Raw genomic sequence first — 10,873 nt, forward strand, 5'->3', positions numbered from 1 at the left:
TTTTTTTTTTTTTTTTTTTTTTTTTTTTTTTTGGGGGGGGGGGTAAGTTAAGGGAAGAAAAGCAAGGGAGGTTATATTAGTTTGAGCATAGGATGCTGACTGACAAAGTCAGACTTGCCAGAGTTTTTAAAAAAGCCTTTAAAAGCGTTCTTCCTCAAAAATACTGGTTTTTTTTCCAAAGCCCTGCAGTGCGTTCCCCGCATTCCCCTTCCAAACCATAAGGCGCTCTGCCTGCCACGGGTTTACTGCTGCTGTCTGTGCCGGTGCTCCAACTCTTGAAGGTTTCTGAACCAGGTGTGGTGTTTTGGGTTGGAGTTTTTTGTCTGTGGAGTGTCTTGTGAAACTCATTGACAAGCTGATGACTTCAAGTAATTTGAAGGACTCAGAGCAGTGTAATGCAACTTCATAGCTTTTTGTCAGGTGGTATAAAACAATTTTAAAGGAGTTTGTCCAACTGAGAGGACCTCCTGTGCAAAACTTCCTGTAAGCGCACCGACAGGGAAACGTAGATCGAGCTTGCTCTCATAAATGCATGAACATGCAAAGAGCAGTATGTGATGTGCAAAAGGTGCAAAGGTGGATCGGTGCCAGTAGGGAGTGGACGTACTTCACTTACAAATGTATGTTGTGTATTTTAGTGTTAGTTCTACAAGCAAGTACTGAAGTCAGTCAATACTTCAAGTGTTTGCTAAGAACATATATTGATTGTAGATTATCATAAATATGTGTTTTAGTGGTAGAGACAATTAGATTGTGGGAATAAGCTTTAGCATGGTAATACCCTATTTTTCAAGTTTTCTACAACCTGCACCTGTATATTAGAGGTTTATTTGTTGATGATAGTGGTTAACTAGCAAACAGGTTTTATTTTTGGGCCCTTCAGCATGTTTTCCTTGAAATCATAAAGCGCCACACTTAAAGCGATACGATTGTTTCACAGATGTTTAAAGGTGTACTACTAGCATCAGAGTAGAGGTTCCTAAATTGTGATGTACTGCTGATTTCTTAGAGGCGCTTGCAGTGAAATGATAACTCATGCACATGCACAGAGCTGCGCACCGTCCAGGAAGCTGCTGATGCTCAAAATGATCTTGTGGATGCGCGCTAAATTCTTCTTAGTATATGTATTGGACAGTTTACAATAGAGCTTTTAAAACTCAAGTGTGTCAAAGCCATTTTACTCACAATGTGTGGGTAAATGTAAGTAACTGATACAAAAGAGATTTCAAGTTATGGTAAAACCAGATAAGCGTGTTACTTTTATTACTGCACTTTATTACATCATGTCTGAAATTAGACTGAAGTGTTTTAGGGCATTGATGGATATGTTTCTGAGTATACTTAGTACACTTCAGGGAACTAAAGTTAAAAAATACCTTCTCTTTTCAGTTATGACACAATTTGAATTTTCTAAATATGTCTCTTTGTTTACAAAGACCTTTGTGTTTACAAATCACTCTATTGAACATGCTGAAGTAATACATTATGTGTTCTGTGAATGGGACCAGTTTGGTATAATCTATTGATTTAGTACCAAACTCCACTGTAATCTGTTCATGTAGGCTGACATGATTTATAGAAGAGTATGACCGAGGAATGAGCAGAGCACACAAAAAAAATTACTACTTGCTAGCTATAACAAATGCTTCTATGTTGCCTTGAAATTATATGGTGTGTCATGACTATTTTACGTTGTTAATATATCAAGCTGAATAGTATGTCAGTTGTAGGAACCCTTCTCACTGACTATACTTCAAACAGATTGCAGAGACAGTTGAAGTAATAGCCTGCTAGTGATTTGCAAAGCAGGTGGTGTTGAAACTGGGTCAGTTATTGGTGCCACCTGTGTATGAATGCCATAGTGATGTTGCAACTTTGAAATCCATTATCAGTGATCATTTCATTAACATAAAAATGGAGGGTTAATAACTTTCTTGGTACATTAGAGAAAGGCCTCTCAGGAGAATATGACTAGTGCTAACATGTGACACACATGGAAATGTCTGAAAAGTGGATTTGTTGCCTGGTGTGCAATAGGTCAATCATCACACACTCGGGAGAGATACTGCTTATTTATTTTAGAGTTGCTCAAGCTAGGTGCTCAATGGTAGCACACCAGTGGGACTTTTCATGCTATATTTATACACAAAACTTGCAGAGTGAGTAATTTTCCAAGTCTATCCTCTCTATGACGATTGGTTAGTAATTTACGTACAATTACAATATTGCTGACACACTACTACTACTACTACTATGCATGCTCAGGGGAAGGGTCTTCACCTGGGCGAGTGTCGTCTTGACCTACAGGCATGGGTTTTAGTATTATAATGAGGGTAGTTCAGCTAAGGGTACATGGGCCTTTCCTTTGCTTGCCAAGTTAGCAATGTATCCTCTTCAAGGTCTAATTGCTCTGGGATGTCCTGGCTCAAATAAGGGTATCTACTTGTACTTCTGATTAAGGATGCAGTTGGCTTTGACATATACAAAGAACATCTTTCCTGACCTAAGCACAGCATTGCTACATTGTTCTGAAAGATTAACCTTCAACAAAAACAGCTCCAAGTACTGATGTTAGTATGTTGGGCTTTCTTTAACTTGCGGTCTCACTTGAAATAAATGAGTAAAGTGTGCTTGTAGCATCTGCACAGCTTCCTTCTACTCCTTTCAGAGATTTTTGCTGTACTCCATATCGTAAGGAAAGGAATTGTCTTGAATTTAGATAGTGTTTGGCCAGCTGACTGTTATGAATATGTAACATTTCTTAGACTGCAAAACTCCTGAAACCACTGTAAAGATTGAAATGATTTTTCAGATCCTAGTTTGATCTGTGGAATTACAACACATTTTGTGGTATTTTAATGCTTTTTTTATGTGATCAAAAAGCCTCTTTGAGAACAACCACAAGCTCAAGAATGTCAGTGCTTTAATTTCATAAGACTGTTCATATCTCTAATAATAAAGAACAACACAACTTAGAATTCTGTTAAAGGAAAAAATAATCTTGTCAAATGGATGGCAAGTGTCTATGCTTAGCTGAAAGCTTTTTACATCAGTCCATTGCTTTCCTATGGGAAGAGGAGTCAAATCTTGGAACTAAAGTGTTAGGTAAAATTTGTCTGCCAGAATTGTAGGTGTGGTATTAAAATGTGAAGCATGGCATGGTGATAGGCCTCGCTGAATCACCATCCATCTTTAAGTGTTGCAGAAGTGGAATGCTTAGATCCTGCTGTAATATGAATAGCTGTATTGAAATGTCCTAATAACTGAATTAGCCATGTTAACAGCTCTCTTAGATTGAACTGAAGAATAATCTTTCTTGCAGTTTCCTCTACCATCTTACTACTATCCATTTGTTCTGTTCTGTGGAAACAAATGTAATTCAGGAATAAAACTCTAAATTAATTTCATGTTGTTACTGAAGTATTTCAGTGAATTATAACAGAGAATTCTGCGGGTAGTACTCACTTAATGAGCTTGTCAGCTGGGCACTTAATTGCATGCCAGCTACAGTCAGCCAGCAAAAGTATACCTGTTGTATTCGTTGAAAAGGGAGACAGGAGTTTGCACCCATATTTATCATTTAGAGCTTCAACTGCTATGGTTGAGTCCAACCTCTTAATTTTTCTTTATCTCTTGTTAAAGAGTGACTAATGATTGCATCTTGATAATGTTTTCTCTGAAATTGTATTTCTGAAGGATCTAGCTGCTATCGCTGCAGCTTGAAGATAGGAAATGTTTTCAAACTCCATGGGCAAAAATAAATATTTGGCACCATTAGCAGTTGTTAATAAAGACTGTGTTGTGCTGTTTATCTATTTATATGAAAACCCAAATGTATCACAGTAAGTAAATAGAGACTAGAAATGCCAAGCTTTTGGCTGATTAGAATCATCCTGTACTAATTAGTGCATGATTTTTATTTTTATTTTTTTAAAGCCAAATGCAGTAGAGAGTTTACAAACTTCCAGTGTTAAGACTGTTGTAGTCTGGTATAGTGCCAAGAGTACTATCCAGTAATGTAACTTAGCATGGCTAAGCACTTGCCTTTAGCGCTGTTTTTTAGTGAAGATGTATCTAATCTTTTCTCTGATATTCAGGTTTCAACCTACTGAATGTTCAAGTTAAGAGCTGTAACTAAGCTCCTAAGAAGGATAACTATAGTTACTGAGTATTAAAATGCATGTAAAACCATATGCACAAACCCAGGAAAATCCAAACTTACCCTATTATTTAATCATTTAAAGAGTGTAACAAGTACTAATTACTTAATGTGTTTTAGATGTGACTGATAATGTTTGGGTTTTTTTAGATCTGTGGTTGTGGTCTGATCAGAGAGTCTGAATATCAGCATCAGGTAGATTCACAATTTGATGTCAAGTTCATTTAATTCTTGGGATGCAATGAGCTTCATGTGATCAACTTGAGAGAAATAGTGTAGGGTAATCTTTATATGAGAAGTGTGGTGTTCACTGTGACCTTTGTTTTTGGTAAACTTGAATGAGGACAGTATTAGCTTACTTGCTCATTCTATTTAACCTCTGAGAAATAAAATGTAATACTACTTTTCAATAATTATTTTGGGTAATGGTCACAATGGTAACAGAACATTGGTAACATAGCATCCTTCCTTGTTGATATGTCTGAGCATCTTTAGAGGACCTGTACAGTTTTGTCCTTGAGAATGTTTTTATCACTAAATTCCAGACTACCTCTTGAAATTTCTGTAGATTCTCTTGTTCTTCTCTAATAGTAGTTAACAAGCAGCACATTTGTAGACTATCTAAGCAGGCATTCTACATCTTAGGTTCACAGTGGTCAAAGTGTAAGGATTCCTTTCCAAACAGAATTTTCAAAAAGTATATATTATTTCACAACACCTCTCTATTGTAGCACATCAACATAGCTAAATTTTTCTATGAAATTTATAATCACTGATGAAATAACATCACTTTGAATCTTAATTCACTAAACTTTGCATGGAAAAATTGCAATTAGCCAAATATTCTTATAACAAAAAATTAACTTACACTAAAGAAATCATCTGTACCTTGGAGTAGTATCATGGGAATATCCATGTTGTCTATAACTATAGGGTGCAGTGGAAGGCTTAAGTGTGTTTCCCAGTTCTGCTTCCCCCCAACATATTGTCAGTGTTGTGCTATAAGAACAGGTGAGCCTGATGCTTGAGAATAGTACCAGCTGCAATGCTTGGCTCACCTCCCTGTGGAGGAAACTGCTTGCTGAACTTCCAGTGGCTTAGGATCAAAGTGATACTACTTGTAAAATAAGAAATAAGGCTGCTTACCCAAAATTGGAGCCTGCATATCCATAATACCTACTTGCTTTCTTTCTGAAACCATGTGTCGGACTCCAGGGATGACATCTGAAACAGTTTTGGAGCCCTACACTATTCCTGTGTTTCTGGGTTTTTGTTTTTTCCCCTCCAGATCATGAAGGCCAGCTTTTTTCAGAGCCTTCTAATATTTTTTTTTCCTATCAAACATAATCACTTGGGAACAAATGTATTGGCCTAAAATAATTGTTGTTTTATATATTATTCTTTCCTTTTGTAGTTCTTGTTCCAATACTTAATGCAACTTAGTAAAAATATAAAGAAATAATACTGAGTTTTGAAGGATCCTGCAGCTAGGAGTTACTGATTATTTGGTCAATCATTATGTTCATTCATATTTCTGTGCTACTTTCCTAGGAAAACTAATAAGTAAAAAGAAGCCACCTCAGTAGAATTTCAGATATGGCATTGACATCTACTGTAATTGGTTCAGTTCCTACCACTGCATCTCGTTTTGCTTTACTACAAGTCGAAAGTGATACTGAATTGGAGCCTGGCAAAGGAGGAAGTGGCCGAGGTGCCAGTAAATCTCAGGCTTCAGGGGGAAGATCATCTACAAATGAAAAGAAAAGAAAGAAAAGGAGAAAAAAGAAAGAACAGCAGCAGAGTGAGGCCAATGAGGTAAAGGGTTATATTTTCAGTACTGGGTAAAGTTGTTACTTGATAAATAATTTCTGCTGTCCCTGAAAAGTCATTGTTTTGGTTTTTTTTTATGAAACAAATGCTACTTAGTCACAGAGACTGCTTTTTTTTTTTTTTTTTTTTGCCTTATTAAGAATTTTTTATATAAAAGTGGGATACTTCTCACTACAGAAGTTGAAAACTTTTAATGAGAATAAATTGCTAGGTTTTACTTTTTTGACAGCACTTCAATAATTAATTTCTGATGAAAGGTATGACCTTTCTAAGAAGTGATTCATAGGAAACAACTTGTTTTCAGAGGTTTGTAGGTAGCCAGGTCTAGTTGCCTTCTTGGACAGCCAGTATATTAAAACTGAAATGTGCTTTCAAGATTTGGTTTTTCTTTTCAAGAGGTAGTTAGACCTACCTACTCTGTCTGAAGAGCTTTAACAAATTGTAATTTTCAGATTTATTCATTAGTCTAGTCCCTTAATCTATTGAATCCAGAGCCATTTTTTGTTTGATTGTTTTTTTTTTTTTTTTCCTCCCTCTGTGAATTGGGGGGCAGAGTGAAAATCAGTGGTAATTTTCTGACATTGGGATTCTTAAAGCTCGTAAGTGCAAATTCAGAAGTGAGACTGAAGGAACTGTTCCAAGATTCTGGGACCTGGAATTCTAGTTTGCTGTGTCTAACAACTGGTCTGAGATAATTTCTCTGCCTGAAATTGTACAGCTCTCATATCAACTTTAGTATGTAAGACAAACCCCTCAAACCCATTTTTTTCTTTTAGTATCTATTAAACTTAAAATCTGAAGTCATTTCAGTAGTGCTAAGCAAAATGGTTTTTTTTCAGCTTTGATGCTGTTCTCTTTATATTGAAGATTAAGTTTTCAGTAAGCATGCCCCGATGTTTCTTTATACTCACCTTAACACCATCAAAACTTTTAACACTATAAAAATAATTGTGTGTATACATATGCATTGCATATATCTACAGAAATTAATTTTCATGAAAATGATACTTGATGGCAAGGAGGCCAGTGAGGACTGACTCATTTTCTTCACCCCAGCATGTACTGTTCCTATGTCTGTATTTCACTGAAATCATACACCAGAATGGTCTGCACTAGTGTTCTTGTCAGCACTGTAATATGAAGAAGGAAGCAGGGGTTGTAGTGCTGGGGCAGGCAGCAAGAGAGACAGTAGCCAAGCACAACATGGAATGGCAAGGGACTGTTTGGAGGGGAAGGAAAACATTTCTGAAATAGCTGCATTATTGCCTGATTTTAAGTAACTTTAAGCTAAGATGAGCTGCTGTTTGGGGAAGAAGTCATGAAACTCAATAAACACACAGTAAGGAGAACATTGTTACTGTAGTTTGTTTCCTCTTTCATCTGTTAGTAGCTTCTTTCTCCCTTCTGAGAGCCTTTATGATAAGGAAATCCCCGTCTCTAAACTGATAGTAGATTGTATTGGTGTCTTTTATTTTCATTACAAGTAAGGACCAGAGTGTCAGTTAATGCATAAGTGTGAGCAGTGAATGTCTTTGAGCTGCCAAGTTGACAGATTATTTATTCACTATCAAATTTTATAATTATGCAAAGTATTTTTAAGATGGCACTGTTGTATCCATATGATGCAGCAATTAAAAATAATGCTTATTACGGGTTCTTAAACTGTGACCAACCTTAGACTGTTGACAGACTGTAAGGACTGTATACGTTGTTTTTTTTCTACCTGAACCTATAGTTCCTCTGTGTGCCAAATCCGTGTATGCCATCTTTTCTTTGGCATTATATTTAATTTGGGTCAGCAGTGAGTACACTGTAATACCTTTCATTGGTTTATGTTATGTGGATGTGGTGTTTCTGATCCATAGTTTTCCATAATTATACATTATGGTGTGTTACCATAAATGAATAAATAAAAATGTATCCCAAACTACAGAGTAAGGTAAAGCACATGCATGTCTAAAAGCACGTGTGTCTGAATGCCTTTGCTAATCCATTAACCCTGTTTCTGTATACTTTTCAAAATTGTGGTTAATCTTAAAAATAACTGTTTTTCAGCTCAGAAACCTTGCTTTTAAAAAGATTCCTCAGAAGTCCTCACGTGGAGGCTGTCTATCTCAGCATGAACAAAATATACATGCTGCAAAGCAGAAAGACTCTCAGGAAGAAAATTGGCAGGAGTGGAGACAAAGAGATGAGCAGGTACATCTTACTTTATTTATCTGGTTTTTGCTTTCCTGAAATACATTACTCCATGAAATTAAGTCTCATGGATAAAGAGAGATGTCTGGAGAGGAAGCAACAACATACAGACACAAAGAAGGAAGGGTTTCAGTGAAAATTCAGGCCACATCTTTTGTCAAATATAGTTTATAGTTTACACATCTCATAGCTGGATTTCAACTATTTCAGGCCAAAATAGCATAGATAGACAAAGAAAGAATTTGGCTTAGTGCACTTTTTTGGACGGCGCTTAAAGAAATGTTTTGGTACGCTTTTCTAGATGCGTTTTAAATACCTGTCTGCTATGCACTCATTCACTATAGATAATAGTTTGGTCTGTCTTGTTATGTTTGAAGATGCCCTTCAGAATATTTAACTTTGTACAACCTTCTTCAAGGCAAATTGCTAGCAAGTGACACCAACTGGACTTAAAATGTGTTTTATGAAGCTGTTGAACTTAGATACTGGTATCTACTAGAATGTTTTTTCTGTTACAGAGAATTTTGAACTTATGCCTCAACAAAAAAGGTAGTATTGAACTGCTTCTTGTTCTAATTAAGAAGAGATACAGAAAGCCATATTGATGAAAGACTGACATGTGGATACTGGCCTTAATTTTTTTTTTGTGTGTTTGTTAATAATGTTTTGGTATAGGTGCCTCCTTAAACCAGAGTACAGCCAAGTTCTTAACTTTTCAGGCTTCTAGATGGTTGTCCTAGTAGTGGAGTAATGATTTAATAATCCTCTTGAAAATATCAGAGCTAATTAACTCCAAAATTACCTGTTAAGGTGCAGATTTGCTTTGTTCAGTATGTGCTTTTTTTTTTACTGTGTGGTATGAAGCAATTATTTCAGGTAAAAGAGTTTTGTAGTCTAATTACTGGGTGGTGAAATGGTCAGACAAAATAAACTTAGTTACAAGCCATCAATTCTAATTAATTTAATTTTGATCTTACTGACATATGGGCTGTGAAGTTACTGTAGGATTCTCTTATTTTAAAAACAACTTTAGAGCAATTACCATAATTCTAACATAGTTATAGTCTAAAGACATCTCTATCCTATTTTTATGAGAAAAAGGTTCAGCCAAATGCTGTCACAGTTCTAGAGGTTGAAGAGTAGACTGTTTTGCAGCATATCTACATTTTAAACAGCTTTCTATGGTCACAGTGGACTGATTATAAAGAATGGAGATACAGTGTGAACTGTGAATGTTTTTTCAACAAATCCTGTGTTAACTTTTCTTTTGCTACACCAAACATTTAGTGAAATGGTTGATACTGTCATGATCACTGTTAGATTGCAGTATTGATGTTCTGTAAACATGAAACAATTAAACTTTGTTTCAAGTTACTGGTATGACTTTTGACTAGGTTTTGAGGCAACCATAGAGGTTACAGTGAACTTTTTTTGTTCATAAATGGTCTAAAGCATTGGGGTTTAGACCCCAAAGTGCCAAAAAGTTGCCCAAAGTGCTTTAAACTTACTTTTAACTATACCCAGACACTCTTAAAAACGTGAATATTGGAATCTGGTGAGTGGAAAAAGAAATTGCTGCTTGTGATTCCTGTCTTAGAACAACAATAAAAATATTTGCCATGGCTCAAAACATGGAGTATGTGTCTTGTTAGGATATTCTCTATAAAATATGTGTAATCAATAAGATTTCTTTTAAAACTGTTACTTCACTGTTTATAGATGCTGCTGATGTATTACAGCACTGGCAGGCATTGAATTTGCTTTTTTTTTTTCTTATATGAGAGAGGAAAAAGGACACGAGTAAAAATGGTGAGGAATTTAGTTTGATTATGGTGTATGCATTTTTAGGCCTTTAAGGAGAATTAATAAAAGCCTGTGAGTCCCCACTGTGCTCCAAGCTCTTCTCTTTCCCTTCCTATGACTGTGCCAAAAGCATGACTACAGGGTGATTTGCATCTGACTCTTTCATCCCACTGAAGCTGCCTTACTTTTATTGGGGAATGTTGAACAGGACACATTTGTGTATGCAGGGATTATCCATAGAAGCAGCAACCTTTGTATAGCCAACTTCAAAGATGCAGTCTTGTCCCAAACTGGATGACTTCTAGGCAAGTAAATTATGATTGGGTTATTGTACTAGAGATCACACAATGCAGTTTTTGTGCAGTTGTTTAATAGTTACAGCAACACAATGGTAGTACTTATTCTTAATAATTACTAGGAGCTTGTGTGCTAAATTAGCCCTTACAGACACACAGAGGTAAACATCCTAAATTCATCTTTCTTGTGAATTTACATTATTTTTTTGTGTTAATTGTTCTCTTTTTGGTAGTCTGGGTGTTTTTAATCCCCATTCTCTCCTTTTTCATGTTCATGTTGAGTTTTTCGGTATAGTAGACTACAAGGCCTGAATTTTGGTAGATAACTACCATTGTCAGATTGGATTCAACAGCTGTGGGCAAAAGCAGTTCACTGATTTTGGGGGCATGTCAATCAATTGAATTTATTGTCAGTTATCAACTCTCTAACTGACGATCTAGCTACTGAGAGAAACCCACCCCTGCCCGCTGCGCCGCCCCTCCTCCTGCGTCTTTGTCGCCAGCCTCTGCCCTCCTGTCCCCGGCCGCGCACCGGGGAAGGCCGCTGCGGCCGCGCCGCCCCCCCGGGCGGGGCGCTGGCCCTGAC

The 10,873-nt window shown here is 36.6% G+C and overlaps 1 protein-coding gene across 2 annotated transcripts in view; it reads left to right on the plus strand.

Moving 5' to 3' along the window:
* Positions 1-3,988: 3,988 nt before the first annotated feature.
* Positions 3,989-10,873, plus strand: part of GKAP1 (G kinase anchoring protein 1) — an 18,957-nt gene continuing 12,072 nt past the window's right edge. Inside the window, exons 1-3 of one of the 2 annotated variants that reach the window (XM_026866455.1) lie at positions 3,989-4,354; positions 5,711-5,974; positions 8,045-8,188. In XM_026866455.1, coding sequence (XP_026722256.1) covers positions 5,756-5,974; positions 8,045-8,188 — 363 coding nt within the window. In that variant the 5' untranslated portion in view covers positions 3,989-4,354; positions 5,711-5,755. Of the gene's footprint in view, positions 4,355-5,710; positions 5,975-7,213; positions 7,329-8,044; positions 8,189-10,873 lie in introns of those variants that run through there. The other variant, XM_026866456.1, reaches the window with a different exon arrangement.

The sequence above is a fragment of the Athene cunicularia genome (assembly GCF_003259725.1).
Source record: "Athene cunicularia isolate RWA chromosome Z unlocalized genomic scaffold, athCun1 chrZ_part2, whole genome shotgun sequence".
Taxonomy (NCBI): domain Eukaryota; kingdom Metazoa; phylum Chordata; class Aves; order Strigiformes; family Strigidae; genus Athene; species Athene cunicularia.